The sequence below is a fragment of the Neopsephotus bourkii genome, unplaced genomic scaffold (genome assembly GCF_033783945.1).
Source record: "Neopsephotus bourkii isolate Nb327-2 ecotype Australia unplaced genomic scaffold, CSIRO-AGI_Nbou_v1 NB_42, whole genome shotgun sequence".
In the NCBI taxonomy this organism is placed as follows: domain Eukaryota; kingdom Metazoa; phylum Chordata; class Aves; order Psittaciformes; family Psittacidae; genus Neopsephotus; species Neopsephotus bourkii.
In genome coordinates this window covers 204,789-220,906 of record NW_026900559.1, presented here as the reverse complement: position 1 = coordinate 220,906, position 16,118 = coordinate 204,789, and the positions used below count along the sequence as shown (strand labels likewise).

The 16,118-nt window shown below is 43.1% G+C and overlaps 1 protein-coding gene across 3 annotated transcripts in view; it reads left to right on the top strand.

Moving 5' to 3' along the window:
- The window catches only part of LDLRAD3 (low density lipoprotein receptor class A domain containing 3), a 92,665-nt gene extending 87,742 nt beyond the window's left edge, over positions 1 to 4,923 (top strand). For all 3 annotated transcript variants that reach the window (XM_061347202.1, XM_061347193.1, XM_061347183.1), the window contains 2 exons: positions 1,710 to 2,055; positions 4,309 to 4,923. In XM_061347202.1, coding sequence (XP_061203186.1) covers positions 1,710 to 2,055; positions 4,309 to 4,570 — 608 coding nt within the window. In that variant the 3' untranslated portion in view covers positions 4,571 to 4,923. The remainder of the gene's footprint in view (positions 1 to 1,709; positions 2,056 to 4,308) is intronic.
- The last annotated feature ends 11,195 nt before the right edge of the window (positions 4,924 to 16,118 follow it).

Below are 16,118 nucleotides of genomic sequence, written 5' to 3'. Positions count from 1 at the left end.
CCTTGCTGAGATGTGTGACCTTAGGTATCAAAAAATCTGCGTGTCTTGCTGACCTGCACAGCTCTGGTCTGTGGTTGTAATGGCATCATCAGTAAAACAGAGCTATTCAAGAGTGGTGGATTTTGTAGTTAGTAACAGGACCAATAACCATAGAATCACAGGCTGGTTTGGGTTAGAAGGGACCTTAAAGCTCACCCAATTCCAACTGCTCTTCCATGGGCACGGGCACCTTCCACTAGACCAGGTTGCTCCAAGCCCTGTCCAGCCTGGCCTTGAACACTGCCAGGGATGGGGTGTCCACAGCCTCTCTGTGCAAACTGTGCCAGGGCTTCAACACCCTCACAGGGAAGAAATCATGTTCCTTTAGTTCCTTTCCTTACAAAGAAAGTACAGTCTTTCTTTCCCATCTCATTCCTACTCACTGTACCTATGACTTAAATAGAGATGTTTAAAGGATTAGCTATTTTATTTTGTGTTACCTTACCTGACTAATCCATAAATTATTTTTAGGGATGCTGGAAAATGCAGTTTGGTGTTTAACCATGCAAGTGAACTACCAAAATAAAATACTGAGAAGAATACCCAAAGCATCTTAATGCAGTACAATGGGTGCTTGAGGAAAGCTCTTCTATTATGCTGGATACAATCAGTATATATTCCATTATTTTGTTGACAGAGGAATTTATAAGTGGCTCAGTGGCAATTCTGAGTGATGATTAAGTGTGTTTAGTTGATAGGTGAAAGAAAAACAACGTGCTAAGATTTACTGTCCAGCCTTCTGCAGTGGGAAATGAAGAATTTGGATGGATAGTCCTCTTGTAATTGTATGGATGTTGAAAGTCTAGGGGTTGGGTTTGTTTTGGTTGTTTTTGACTCTGCTTCTCCATTTTTCTGGGATAGATGAATGTCTTGTCAGAAAAGTACTTTTCTTTTCGAGTCTACAAGGAGTTACAGCCTGCACAGAAATAAAAATTCTCCCCCCAAAAAAGAAAATGGTGCTCAAAGGCTGTATGATCTTGTGGACATGGGGCTGGAATGGAGCCAGGAGAGCATGGTTCTGTGGTGCTGGCTCTGACCTTAAATGTGTTTATGCCATTTTGCTTCTCTGAGCCTCTTTCCTCCTTTGCGTTTGTTGCCTTTTACGGTGTTTTCTTCTGAGATTTGCGTGTAATTCAAGATCCATTCAGATTTTTTGCCGTCATTATTCCATTACCGTTTGCTTCTCTGGGCCCAAAGCCCAGGCAGGAATTCCTTCTCCTGTATGGTGACTGAAAAAATCCAACTCTTCCACTTTGGATTCCAGGGTGCTGTGCCCGGTATGGCTAGTTTATGTGCTTATGCCTCAGACCTGGGTGTCGTACCTCTGGAAACAAGAACGTTATGACTGATAGGTAAGGATGGGGGAGATATTCCCATGATATAGTGCACATGCTTCTCACTACAGCATGTGATTTTTATCTTTCTTAGATGGTCTCACACTGGTAGTTTATATGCTGGCACTAACTGCAAATGAGGATGGACTCAGCGACAATTCTGTGCCAATCACTGATTTGCGTGTGTATGCTTTTTATAAGATAATTTTCCACAATACAAAGAAAAACTGAAAACTTGGGTTTTTCTCACAGCACAGTAGCAGAAAACACAGCGTAGGTTAAAAGGAGTTTTATATTAAAACACATCTCAGACTTCCTTTTCCTTTTGTCTTGCAGAGGCAGGCAGTGGCCAAGATTATGTGACCTCAGAAAACCAGCTGCTCTACTACCCTAGCATTACCTACGCTATCATTGGCAGCTCTGTCATTTTCGTCCTTGTGGTGGCCTTCCTTGCCTTGGTCCTGCATCACCAACGGAAACGCAACAACCTGATGACCTTGCCAGTGCATCGACTGCAGCACCCCGTCCTGCTGTCCCGGCTGGTGGTCCTTGATCACCCGCACCACTGCAGTGTCACCTACAACGTTAACAATGGGATCCAGTACATGTCTAGCCAGGCCTACCACAGGCCAGTGGACCTGGACTCTCCACCATCCTATTCGGAGGCTGTGCTCGACCAAAGGTATGTGCAGGAGCTAATTCTATGCTCACCAAAGTTTCACACTACTGGATGTAGCTCTGTTAATCTGTTCTTTTGCTCCCCATTTATTGAGAGCAGCCCTGAGGAAAAGGTAGGGTTTTGCTTGAGGAGAAGCTCACCATGACCAAGCAGTGTGCACTTGCAGCCCAGAAAGCAACCACATCATGGGCTGCATCACCAGGAGCATGACCAAAAGGTTGAGGGAGGGGATTCTCCCCCTCTACCTCACTCTGTTGAGACCCAGCCTGTAGTCCTGTGTCCTGTAGTCCTCTGGGGCAACAACACAAGAAGGATGTGGAGGAGTTGGAGCAAGTCCAAAAGAGTCCAAGGGCTGGAGCACTTCTGCTGTGGAGACATCTGAAAGGTGACTTGTTCAGTCTGGATAAGAGAAAAGCTCTAGGCAGACCTTAGAGCAACTTTCAGTGCTAAAAGGGTCACAAGAAATCTGGAGAGGGGCTTTTGACAAAGGCACGTTGTGATAGGAAAAGGGGGAATGGCTTTGAGTAGACAGAGGGGAGAATGTGAGGGTGGTGAGGCCCTGGCACAGGTTGCCCAGAGAAGCTGTGGCTGCCCCATCCCAGGCAGTGTTCAAGGACAGGGTGGATGGGGCTTGCAGCAACCTGGTCTAGTGGAAGGTGTCCCTGCTCATGGCAGGGGTTTGAAAATTCCAGGTCAAACTATTCTGTGATTCAATGATTTATCCTTATTACTGCTTTTGACAGAATTTCAGCATTGCATTTCCATTACATGAATAGGACCAGATCTGGGCAAATTTGAGCTGCTCCTGAATATGAAAAATATCTGGTCCTCAGGTCCCCTTACTATTATGGGTATTAAAAGGGTTTGAGGCAAACTTAAGTTTGCTTGTAAAGAGATTTTGAGGATGACAGGAGAATGCAAAGGAATGTATCACTTGTCTAGGAGTGTCTTGTGCTAGTTTGAAACCAAAATATGAAAATTAACTTTGGAGTTTTGCCAAAAAAACCAACCCCAAGCAGTGAGATTGTAAGTCACGGTATCTTTAAAAAAATTACTCTGATCATATGTGATAAGTATATAAAGGTGAGAGGTCTTCAGCTCTTGCATAAAGAAATTGTGGAGTCCATCTGCCCTTCACTACTTTACCAACAGAAGAAAAGGGCAGGACTCTGAACTGAAAAAAGCTGTTCTCATTTTAAATAGCTGAAAGTGCTTTGAGCTTTCGTGAGTGCAGTCTGGGTTACGATATTTTCGCAGTTTGACACTGGTTTTATTTGTACAATTAACCTTCATTTTAACCTCTGTCTGTAGAGTGGTTCCAAACAAAACTCCTAGACTGACATCCTCTGTACATAAAAAGGGCATGGTATGAACTTTAGTCATCCAGATTGTTACTGTCACCCTGTTGGTATTTTTTTAGTATGAACTCTGGGATCTGAAAATGATAGTGTGGTCCTATTCTCTGCATTTGGCAGCAGCTTCCATGTCTTAATGTTGATATTAATAATAACGCCATCTTTTCATAAGGATAACTACATGAGCAACTGGCCAGATTGTAGTCACTTCTCACCTGGGCTGATACAAGTCAGCAATTTAATAGCTAATTGCTCCCAGTTTAGTTTTCAATCTACTAAACACTTCAGACCCTTCATTTGTTTCCTATCAGAACCAAAAAAAACCCACCAGTTTTCATGAATCCAGTACTCGTCTATGCCTATTTAGCAGTTGCTCTGCATATCATGACAGCAAAAGTGATGTGTCACGTGGAGAATTCAGCTCATTATTTATTTGTAGGCCATAAGCCATTAATCTCTCTGTCACTCAGTGGAGGTTTCCTCAGAGCTTTCTTGCGTTCACATCGTTACAGGTGTGAGTGCACTACTTGTCTTATTTCTTTTGAAGCGCTTTCTCTGGTTGTGTAAATGTTTATAGGGAAAATTCTCGCTTCTTGCAGCAGTCTTTGAGGGTAAGATGACATTTGTTGGAAGTGCATAGCCATGCAATTTTGAGCATAGAGTGTTAGGCAGAATGTAATTAGCTGTATTGTATCTTGGCCAGAAACCTTTGTGCCCAGTGGTGGTGTGAATATTTCGGAATGACATATATGAGTTAGGCAGGTCTGTTTGAGGTTTCCTGATGAGAGTCATCATGGACAAGCTAAGAAATACTGTTTGTTTTTTTCGTAATAGAAAAACTACATACCACCATCCATACCACTGTTTTCAGTAACTTCTTACTGTGTTGTGTGTCTTACAGCAGGCCACCTTGGTTTGACCTTCCTCCACCGCCTTATTGTTCTGAATCTGAATCCCCTAATCAGCCAGATCTTCCTCCTTACCGATCTCGGACAGGAAGCTTGGCGAGCACAGATACCCCTATGGCAGGAAGCCCTCCGGGAACAGCTGGCAGTTGGACAAGGGACATCCATGACAGTATGGATGGCCACAGAACTCTTCTTGAGAGGACAGCAGATCAAAATGATTCTCTGATCAACTACACTGCTGAAAGAGAAGTGTAAATGCTCCTCCAGTATTTGTGATGGGCAGGAAGGCATTTACTTTTTCAAGTCTGTATGGGTTTATCTGCTGTGGCTAATAGGTTTCAGGGGGACATCTGCCTGAATGATGACTTGATTTGAATCCATATTAAGTTAATTTTTGAACTGAGCATTTTGGGCTCATCAGAGACAGGGCTGCAACAGCTAAACGTTATGTCAACTCTCCACAATATTTCAGCAAGCAAGTTTTGGTACCGACTAGTAAGAGAAAGATCAGTTCTGTGTCAAAGAACTGATGTGATGTCTGTCTTGGACTATTAACTGTATATGAATGTATATATGTGCTTGTATAATATCTAGAGATTTTGCACACACACACTTTGCCAGAAGGGCTCTTGTTTTCAGACTGCCTCCCATCCTATTGACATGTGAACTGTTTCTTCTTACTGCCTGGTGCCAGCTGGTGGTCCTTGGAGCCCATGAGATGCAGTCTGGAGGTCTGGTGCCCAATGCTAGCCCACTAGCAGTGCTCAAATTGCAGAAAATGTCCTGTTTGACCCTTCTCTTCATGACCTGGAACATTCCTACTGTGGATGTAATTTTCAGAGTTTAAGCTCATGAAGATACAACAAATCTCTAACTGAGCAGGTTGGGGTTTTTCCCAGATGCTAATACCTAGGCCAAATTTGCATAGGTTTTCTTAGGAGCCCCACAAAGGTTGGCTTATCTGTCAAACTTTGAGGCTGAGTACAGTGGCACTGAAGCTTCTCAACAAAGCAGCACAAGACTTCTCTTCAGGAGTGAAAAAAGCAACATTACTTCATATGTTCCGTCCTAAAAAAAGAAACAAACCAACAAACAACCCAAACAAAACCGACCAAAAAAATCCCCCACACCAAACAAAACCCCCCGAAAAGCTAACCAACCCCTGCTTCCCCCCCCAGCTCTTGCAGTTAAATCTCGAACACCAAAACCAGCCCAAGGCAAAAACTCATTATGGAAAGCTTTAATGTGAATGACTAATGTGTTGTATTTGTAAAATAACTGAAAGCAGGTCATGTGGTATTGTTCTGGTCAGCCCTGTCTGCAGCATGTATACACGTTTCATTCTATATATATGTAAGTAGTGTATTACACAGATTTAGTTCTCCTGCACCACTAGAACTTTAAAATATCAAAATTTCACCATTATTCACATTCATTTGGTTGAAAACCAGAATTATTTGTGCCTGTTTTGTCCTAACTCTTGGAATGGCCTCCTGTGAAGAGTGTTTCAGTGCACAGTGTTGAATTACTTGGGTGAAAGTATCTAAGAGGTGCAGGTGGCAAGAGGGTAGGTAAGCTGTGCATTTAAATGCCACTGCAGTGCTATGTACAGAAAACTATGCTTAATTTACAGAAAACAATGCGGTGTTTTCCTCTTGTCCAGAGGAAAATTGGCCTTGAAAAATCATTTATACTTCCATATCAGACACCTTTCTCACTTCTCCTTCAATGTAATGAAGTGCCATTGAACAGACTTTGCTGTCTACTGGAAATGAAGGAAGCTGACTGCCCGCACCTCCTGCTTTCTTCTTCACCATCTTTCTAAGGTAACTTCTTTTGGCCAAAGGTTATATGCTCAGAACACAAGATTTTTGAGCTTGAGTGTAAGTAGGGGAACGAGTCAAGTCTAAGTTCTCACACATGGACCTGAATTTCTTTTCTGTGGAGTGTTTTGGGTTTGTTTTTTTTATGATTTCCAGCTCTGGAGTCTGCTGCCATGGTATGGAAGAGGCAGGGGCCAGGTTAGGAGTTAGTGTTAGGTGAGGAGTTAGACGACATGGTGAGGAGTGGTGGAGAATTCTAATGCTGATGGGCTTCACTGCCTTTGGAAGCAGAGTAAGGGCAGCTTTTCATTACAGGCTTGCTGGGAACTCAAGCAATATAATTACACTGCCCTTCACAAACCAGGACTTGGCTAATTAATGACTCCGACTTAATAGGCTGACTGTTGTCATTGTCACATAGCAGTTATTCTTTATTACACAGGTATGTTAAACTTGGGTACATAGCTGAGTTAATAGTAAAGGTGGGTAGAGGGGTGTCTCCTGTGAGCACTGGGCCCTGCTGTCCCCTCTTGCTTTTGGTAAAGTTCTGCTCAAGCCTCTGTAAGAGAGCTGTGTAATGCTGTATCAGAATTAGCCTTCACGTTCTTCTGTTGCGGTTTTAAAAACATTATATTGGGCTGTAAAACATCCTGTTGAAGAGTTTGGAGTAGCTGCACTGGAATTAATGACCTTTTTAATTTTAAACTTACCTCAGGCTCTATTAGTGAAACTAAACCATTGTGTCCTGTGTAACGTACATGGGCACATATCCCTCGTGCAGGCCTTCCAAGGGGAGCTGCATTTCACCATGTGCATTCTAAGACACCAGGTGTGTGAAAACCAAATATTGTTTGCCTATGGGATCTGAAAAACATTGCCTTGCTTTACTAAGAAGTAGGAAAAGAGTGGACGTAGCCTGCTTCTTCTGCCTTCTGTGTCAGGCACTGTTATATATGTACATATATATATATAGAGAGAGATAGATAAAAATAATACTCTTTCAGGTTGTATATATTCACGTAATTTTGCATTAAGATAATCCATTTGGACCTTACAAAAAAAGAAAAAAAAGGAAAAAACATTCTAAATGGTGTTATGTTTTCCCTTCCAGTTAAGGGTATATTTATCTTTGTATAGGAATTGTCTAGTTTTTGAGAACACGAGTTACAAAGGGAGATTGTGCCTTTCTGATTGAATGTTGATGTAGGAGGCTGTTAACCACATTTCTGGCTGTTGTTACATATCATTGTCTAGAGACCCAAAAAGAGAAATAAGTCATGTTTTCCTCTGTTATTATTTATGGGGACCACTGAACTTTGAGGAGCAGAGAGCTTCGGTATCTTGTTCCTAAAAGACATGCTAAAACTTTTAAGGAGGATTTTCATCTTTCTCCCGTTTGCTGGTTTGTAGAACAGATTTGCTAGCTGGTTTCTTCAGAAATTGCCGTAATATCACACAGAAATTGTTTATAACATGTCACTTCTAGTAGTGTTAATACAGCGTTATACTGCATTATTCAGTGGCATCTTCGGGAAGGCGTGATAGCAACAACCATACTGATGAAGTGAAATATTTCATTGAAAATCCACAGCTTGTAAAGCTGAAGTTAAATGTGGTAGAATTTCATTTCTGTAGCTGGTAAAATTGGAATTGATCATTGTATTGCTTGCAGTTCCTCTTAGCCATTTAATTTGAGGTCAGTCCTCCAGGAGCCTTCCTTTATACATAATATTTAAACAAATGGATGCTATTTCAAAGACCTCACAAAAGTAAAGCTGATTAAAGTTTTCTTCCAGATCCAAATTCTCTTTCCACATGTGTATTGAACGGTGAGCACTGCAATGAGCCACTCTCTTCAGCACAGGTATTAATGTAATTGACTCCAAAAAACCAAATTGAATCACAGACTGGTTTGGGTTGGAAGGGACCATAAAGCTCATCCTGTTCCAGCCTCCTGCCATGGGCAGGGACACCTTCCAGTAGACCAGGTTGCTCAAAGCCCCATCTATCCTGGCCTTGAATACCACCAAGGATGTGTAATAAGCCAGTCAGATTTGGGTTATATAAAAAAAAACAAATAAATAAATTTCAGGAGATTTGAGTGTCTGTAACCTCTGCTGAAGTCAGTGCTGTGCGTTTAAAATGAGGCTGTTAGTGAATCTGCTTGGTAACAGTCTAAAGTTCCTTGTAAGACAAATTACAGTTTACCTTTCTGGTATTGTGCTAATGGAAAACTGGCAGGAATGCTTCTTAAAGAGACCCTGGGAATAATTTTATCGACTCTTGTCTACAGCGCCATACCTGACAACGCTGACTGCATGGTAATTTTTAAGTAACTCTGCGTTTATTCTTCCTCTCCTTTTAAGTCAAATCAGTTTTATTTACACCGCTTCACTTTGATACAGCTAATATGGCCCTTGTGATAGAGTTAGAAGCTAGGAGGAAAGAGATGATGACTCTTATTTAAATTAATGCTGCAGCTTGTTAATCTTGTGTGCTTTACTTTTTAGACATCTTAGGAAAGACAAATGTTTTTAGTAGATAAGAAAAACTATTAACGATTAAAAGGATAGTGGGACACTGATTCTTAATTTCATTTTTAATGAATATTTAAAATCATATAAATGAAGAATTTAATGCTGTATTTGCGATGTGGTGACTGGATGACAAATACTGTTTTTAACTGTGGCTCATTGGAAGCTTCTTTTCATATAATGCCTGGAACTAAAATAGTAAGACAAGTGCTCTTCTTGCAGTTCATAGTAGGTGTGACATGTTTTTCATTAACACAAGGCTATATTGCACTTGTGGACTAAAATAGGGAGTGCGGAAAGAATGACAGCGCTGTGCTGGATTCTGCCTGAATGTATCCCAGAACAGGGCTGTGGCCTTCATTGTCTTTTTTTTTTTTCTCCCTGATTTTGGAGGGTTTTTGTCAACTTGAAAAGGACACGTTGGAACCCAACCCCCAGCCTTTTCTTAAATTTTTGTAAACTGGAAATCTTCACAAATGTATTCTGTATTCCTGAATAAAGTTGGTGTTTTAATACTGTTCACAAGTGAGGATGTCTCCCGTCTCATGAAGTCTTGGTTGTTGAGTTTTATAGCCTCCTATATGAAGTTTCTTCCAACTTCTTTTTGCATTCAGTGTTAAGTTTTGTTAAATCTTGTGTGTGTTTTTAAAAGTATTTTTAAAAGGAGGTGAATTTGGAAACCCACATTTACCTGTGTGTATAAAAATATCCTGATACATGTCTCCATATTTATACCAGTGAAATTGCGTAATTTCATACTATCTCATTTTGCCATTCTGTTGGCCCTGTCAAAGACAAGGTATCTGAAAGGAGTCGTGTTTTGTTGTTGTCTGCTTTGTCTGTAGGCTTCAGCAGAGATTCATAGAATCACAGACTGATTTGGGTTAGAAGGGCCCTTTGAGATCACCCAGTTCGAACTCGCTGTCATGGGCAGGAACACCTTCCACTAGACCAGGTTGCACCAAGCCCCATCCAACCTGGAGTTTGAATACTTCCTTAATTTTTGCTTCTTAAAAATCAAAGAAGTTTATTTCAGCAGTGATTTCTGACAGCAGCAACTTTCCTTGCTGGTTTGCAAGCAATCTCCTAATCATTCAGCCTCAGCTATTGGTGAGATAAGTAAGGAGCTTTTCACTTTTTGGGGAGCTCTAGTCCGAAATGATGTGCTGTTACTAATTGAAGTAAAGGCACCTCCATGTGGAAATTCACAGCTCTCTGCAACACTGAGGGTATGCATATTGCATAAAGCAGGGTTGATTTCTCTAGGGAATTAACTTCTGTTTATCTGCTGAACATACTGTGAATAGAAAAACCAGAAAGTGATCCTCTGCTTCTCAAAATCCCAACAGCATTCCCAACAGCTTTTACTGAGAGGACCACTGCAGATGAAAAAGTCTTGTGGCTGATCCAGCCCTTGGTATTTCTGTGGGAATGGACACAATGTAGTTCCATGGTGCTATTGCTTTGGTGGTGGATATCATGCAGAAGACTCCTTTTCACTGGAGCTGATTTGAGACCATCACTTCCTATCTGCTGCCCAACAGCCACTAAATCAGTAAGTACTCTTTTGTTACTTTTTTCTTGTGCTCTCACCTAAGCTTAATCCCTACCTACCCTGAGGTAAAAGTTTTATGTCTCATTACTTGATACTGCAACCTGAAACTCCTTCAGATTTAAACTATGGTCATTTGTCAGCAGAAAAAATACTGTGTAAGCACAATGGGAGCAATAACTCTGCTTGACCCAAACCAGCTCAATTCTGGAGGAGCATCCTTGTAGCTTCATTTTGATGGAATGAATCAATCACAGGATGATCGTAGGATGGTTTGGGTTGGAAGTGACCTCAAAGATCATCTAGTTCTATCCCCCTGGCACGGGCAGGGACAGGGGTCTATTGCATTTTTTTAGACTGCTATTTCCTTGACAAATGCAAGTTAAGTTGCAGCACAGTGATGAAGTAGTATGATTTTTCAAGATCCATCCTTCTGACCACCGGGTAGTGCTGTCTTTTCCATCTACTTGTAATCTTTTAAATCCATTCAATTTAACAAAAGATTTTTTGCCGATTTAAGAAGAAAAAAAATGAAGAGGCAAGTCTGGACCTGCAGGGAACTGTTTCAAGTTCACTTTCGTTTTCAAAAAATTGGGGCAGTGATGGAAACACAGAAACAGTTCTTCTAACCTCTGGGTACTTGTTTGCCTTATTTATATTTGCAGACTTACTGAAACAGTTATTCCATGTAGGTTTTTGTGTGGAGGAGGACTCCGTCTAGAGCAAGTTTCCAGGCTGGGACTTCACCCAGGAGTGGGTATTTCTGTAGGTTTCCACAGGTTAACAAATAGGTGGAGTCTGAACGTCTCCCAGAAGGGAGTGAGGGTGTATTGGAAATGGCTTGCTGTAAATAATGCCGGTTTAAAGATGCAAACAGCAGCCGCAGTGGGTGGAGGGTAGGGGTGCCCCTTCCTATCGGAGCACCCTGTCAGATGGCCAGCTCCAGTATTTTTTGCTTTATGCAGTTGGGAAAGAAGGGGGAAGGAGAAAAGTAATTTTGACCCTGAGTGTGTAGGTAGCGCAAAGTAATACAGGGAACTACAGAGAGGAGAGAGAGACCTGGGTGCCTTTTATGCTGGCGTTTGAAAACTGAGCTCAAGATGGTGCTTTGAAGGGTGGTTTGGTACTATTGTTTGTAAAAAATCAGTCGCCGCTTTCTTTTCTCGGTGTCGGCATCACGGGCGAGATGAGGAACGTGGGGGGAGAGCGTGGCTTCGCGTTATTTTTGGACTTGATTTTCCTTTGAAAATGTAGGTGAAGTTAATTATGGAATGACAGTGGTGTCTGATCTGAAGCCGGCGCTTTCATCTCACCTCCTGCTTTTAAAATAGCTGTGCTCTTATCTCTGCTCTGAGGAAAGGGGTGCAGGGGGAGGGCACCCCGGTGCTCTCACAGGCTGCTGTCACCAGATGAGTGAAATGCCTTGTGAGATCCGAGGCAGGTACAGACTGCCAGCAAAGATGTTAAGAGCCTGACTCTGTGCTGATAGCGGTTTTAGATATTATTATTAATCTGCTAAAGTGAGCAAAGGAGCTCTATTTCCAGCATGGCCTAGGTGCAGTGTAGGGAAGCACCTAGTGTGTGCAGCAAGGTGGGCTTTGGGTGGGTGCTTCAGCTCTGGCGCCCCCAACACAAGAGACATGTGGAGCTGTTCAAGGGAGTCCAGTGGAGGCCACAGAGATGCTCCGAGGGCTGGAGCAGCTCTGCTATGCAGACAGGCTGAGAGTTGGTGGTGAGGCGCTGGCACAGGTTGCCCAGAGAAGCTGTGGTTGCCCCATCCCTGGCAGTGCTCAAGGCCAGGTTGGATGGAGCTTGAAGCAACCTGGTCTAGTGGAAGGTGTCCCTGCCCATGGCAGGGGGTTGGAGCTGGATGAGCTTTAAGGTCCCTTCCACTCAAGCTGTTCTGTGATTCTTTGAGTTTTATTTTTCAGGTCACTGAGGCTAGATCCATGTGAGGGGATACCTTGGATTGCTAGCTATGCTCAAAATGAGGGCTTAGGGCTCTAGCCCTCTTCCAATGACTGAGGATGGTGGCTGAGCCCGCATGGCATCCCCTGGAGTAAGTCTGTCTGAAAGCCCTTAAGCCACATCATGAGATCCAAGCATCCCCTTAAACAGAGGCAGCATAGTTGTTCTTTACCAAATGGGACAAGTCCAAAGACAAAGCTGGGGCTGGGGTGTGTGTGTGTGTGTGTGTAATAAGGGGAAGGGAAGGTTAAGAAGGTGAAATGCAATGTCATCTGGAAATGAGCTTGTGGTGTACTCTTTCAAGAGTGTCTGACTTCACACCATCAGCCAGGCAGTGGCCTACTAAAGATCCCTGAGGCTATGTGGGGGCTTTCCCCCACCACTCTCGGCCGGTAGGAAAATGCCAGCAGGTTTGTCTGCCCTTATCTTTGTTTGGTGTGAGAGTTTACTAAGAGTATATTTGTGTCCATGGTTAGATCTCTTCTGTCAGCTTTATGTTACATGTCCCTTTAGGGCAGGTGCTGGTGCTTCTGTGCATGTTCAGTTTGTGGACTTCCTTCTGCCCTTCCTTTCTCCTCATCTTACGTGACTGCTTTACCGTGCCCTGCTGAGTGAAGGTAATTCAAGCAATTAAAGGCCATCTCTGAATTTTTGGGGGGTATTTTGATAGCCCAACTTCTGCCAATGTGTTTTATCACAATTCAGGATAAGGCTGTCTTGTATGGGCTTTCTACCCCCTATTATGATGGGGTTTAGAATGATAGAATCTTCTAGTTTGGAAAAGACCCTTAAAATCATTAACCAACCATTAATCTAAAACTGCCAACTCCATCACTAAACCATGTCCCTAAGCGTCACATTTCCAAGTCTTTTAAATGCCTCCAGGGATGGTTATTCCACCACTTTGTGGGCAGCCTGTTGCAATGCTTGACAGCCCTTTTGGTAAAGAAATTTTTCCTAATATCCAGTCTAACCCTCTCCTGGCACAGCTTGAGATTGTTTCCTCATTTTTCAGTCACATTTTCAGTCAGCAGCCCATGCAGGTACAAGTGGTAGCATACTTCTCTATAAGCAGGACCCCAGACTTGTGCAGATTAGTTACGATGTGTTTGTGGTTTTGAAGTGTCTTGTTTTGTTTCCAGCCAGGTTATGAGAGCCTCAGCTGTAGTCTGGTGACTCTAGGAGTCACAGCTTCAGGAAGCACCTTTCAGATCCAGGAGCTAAACCAATAAAACATCTGGGATGGTTACTGCTTGAGTGAACAGCCCAGTGAAGAAACAAATCGCTGCATGACCCTTCATGCTCATTGTCTACCTGATCCCCATTCTCCCACTGCAGCCAAGGTACCCTCATCGCCCCAAAATCAAATGCAATGCAGTACAATAATACACTACAAGAGTCTCCTTTTTCTTTTCCAGCTGGGCTTATTTTCCATCCTGTGCTACAGAAAAGGGGGCAAGCAGCCACCAAGTGGAATTCAATGGTCCTGCTCTTGTTCAGCAAGAAATTACTCATTGAGTTGCCATTGTGTCCCAACAACCTTGCACTCCCTGGTAGATAGGTGAAAAATGTCTTCCATGTGGCACTGGCACTCTGGGTGGCAAACACTCTCCTTTTTATGCCTGTTTATTGTAAGGTGGTGTGCATTTTTCTAGATAAGCAGTGTGGCAGCCCTTTTGTTAATCAGAAGTGTTGCTGGCCTGTGGCCTGCTATGCCTAGAACCACTTCTGTTAGATTTAACCCTCTTGAAGGCAGAGTAGAAGGGGACGGTGGTTCTGGGGGCACTGGGATTGTGTCTACTCACATCACATTTCTTTGCTTAGGGCAATGCACTCAGATAAGTAAGTGAACCCATGGAGCATTAGCTTGATCATTTAACAGCCTCTCTTTCAAATGCATGAAGCGTTTAGTTCTTGTTAGTCTGCAATTAAACCAGTGATTCACAGTTAAAGGTGAAAGAGAAGAAGGAAGTATCAAAACAGCTTTCAGACAAGCTTCTGAAAATTGCCAAAGAGCAGCACTTCATCATTTTCCAATTGCTTAATGTTAGTTCCAAGGCTTTTAATTTTTGAGTGTTGAATGCCCTCTGAAATACACCCTGCCCCCCAAGTGAGACTGCTAATGAAGCAAACAGATGGTGATTTGAATAGAGTAAAAGGACATAATAAAGATGTGCTTTGAAATAGCCAGACAGAGCAAATTAAACAGAAGACTGGGGGAAAGAAAGTGAAAACTGAGAACAAACCACACTTCAGTCACCAAATGGCCTAGCATATGAGTAGAAAGGTGAACTTCCATAATCTGATAGTAAAAGAACCCCAAAACTTTCTATGCTGAAAGTGCTGGGGTGATAAATGCAGGACTGTAGCCTTGATGGAGCACCACGGCCAGTTGCATGGATCTGTCTGTGCATCTTGCTGCTGGCCGTGGGGCTGTGTGTGTCAGCAATGACATTGGTTTGCTTTCTGTTTTAAGCAGTGCCTGCAGAAAAAAAATATAACTTGTTGTTGTTGTTGCTTGCCACTTTCCCAAACTAATGCAGTTTCCAATGCTGTGCCAGAGAGTTTGGAAGTCCTGAGGCAAAAGTCAAAACTGACCCTCTCAATACCAGACTATTGTGGTAAGCTTGAGTATCGTCTCCCTGGGTGGGGAAGGGGACTGGGGAAGGATGGCCCCTGGGTGGCTGCCTCCTCACTCCCCTCTTTTAATTCCCACTGCACTGTGTCTGGGCTGCCCTGTGCTCTGTGATGCTGGCTGATGCTGCTGGTTGGCCTTTCAGTGGTTCTTTCTTTCTGGTGATCTCAGGCTGATTTACAAACACTGAGTTAAGCTTTATAAGATGCTGTGAGGAGAAAGAATGACAAAACAACAGATGATTTGCTTATTTCAAGTCCAAAGAAGAGTAAGTAGTGAAATCTGGCCCAAGACCGCAGCTGAGGAAAAACCTAATCTGATTTAAACAAACCAACAAACAAACAACAGTAACAACAACAAACTCAACTGATCTATTTCTTTTTAATACAATTCTTCCCTGTGAGGGTGGTGAGGCCCTGGCACAGGTTGCCCAGAGAAGCTGTGGCTGCCCCATCCCTGGCAGTGTTCAAGGCCAGGTTGGACGGGGCCTGGAGCAACCTGGTCTAGTGGAAGGTGTCCCTGCCCATGGCAGGGGATTGGAACTGGATGAGCATTAAGGTCCCTTCCAACTCAAACCATTCTGTGATTCTATACAGGCAGCAGTTTGCGTATGAGAGAAGGAATGCAGACATGGTAAGGGGGCAGCCATTGATGCTTGCAAAGTGTTGTAACAAACTGGTGATGAGGAAGGATAAGAAAAAAAACTCAAAGGATCTTTACATCAAAAGCAGAGAGAGAAGCTGCAATTAACCTGGTCAGATGCGGGAAATCTGGCATGGGAGAGAACCAGCAGCAGAATTTGTACTGATGTCCTCCTGTCCAGACCCTATCAATCTTGCCAGGGAATCTGACAGGTGAGAAAAGTCAAAGAGCTGCCAAGGGATTTTGAAATCAAAGGGCTTTGAAAGCTGGATCAGAGAATGGAGCTCAGTTTTCCCATCTGCTTTGAATTTATTGTTGCTAATAAGGAAGCAATCTCTGGTCTGAGTGAACGTGCTGGACCAGAGGGGTCATTTCAGATTTCCCTCACATTCAGGAGAGGGGTATCAGGAGGCTTTCTCCAAGTTAACCCTTTCACTGTCAAGCATATACAAATTAGCAGTTTGGAGTGAGATGGCATGAACAGGAAAATGTCTCCTTTCAGGCAGGTGGAACCTTGGAGACCTTAGAGCAGCTTCCAGTGCCCAAAGGGGCTGACAGCAGATCTGGAGTGGGGCTCTTGACAAGGGCCTGTAGGGACAGGACAAGGGGGAATGGCTTTAACCTGACAGAGAGGAGACTCAGATGAGAT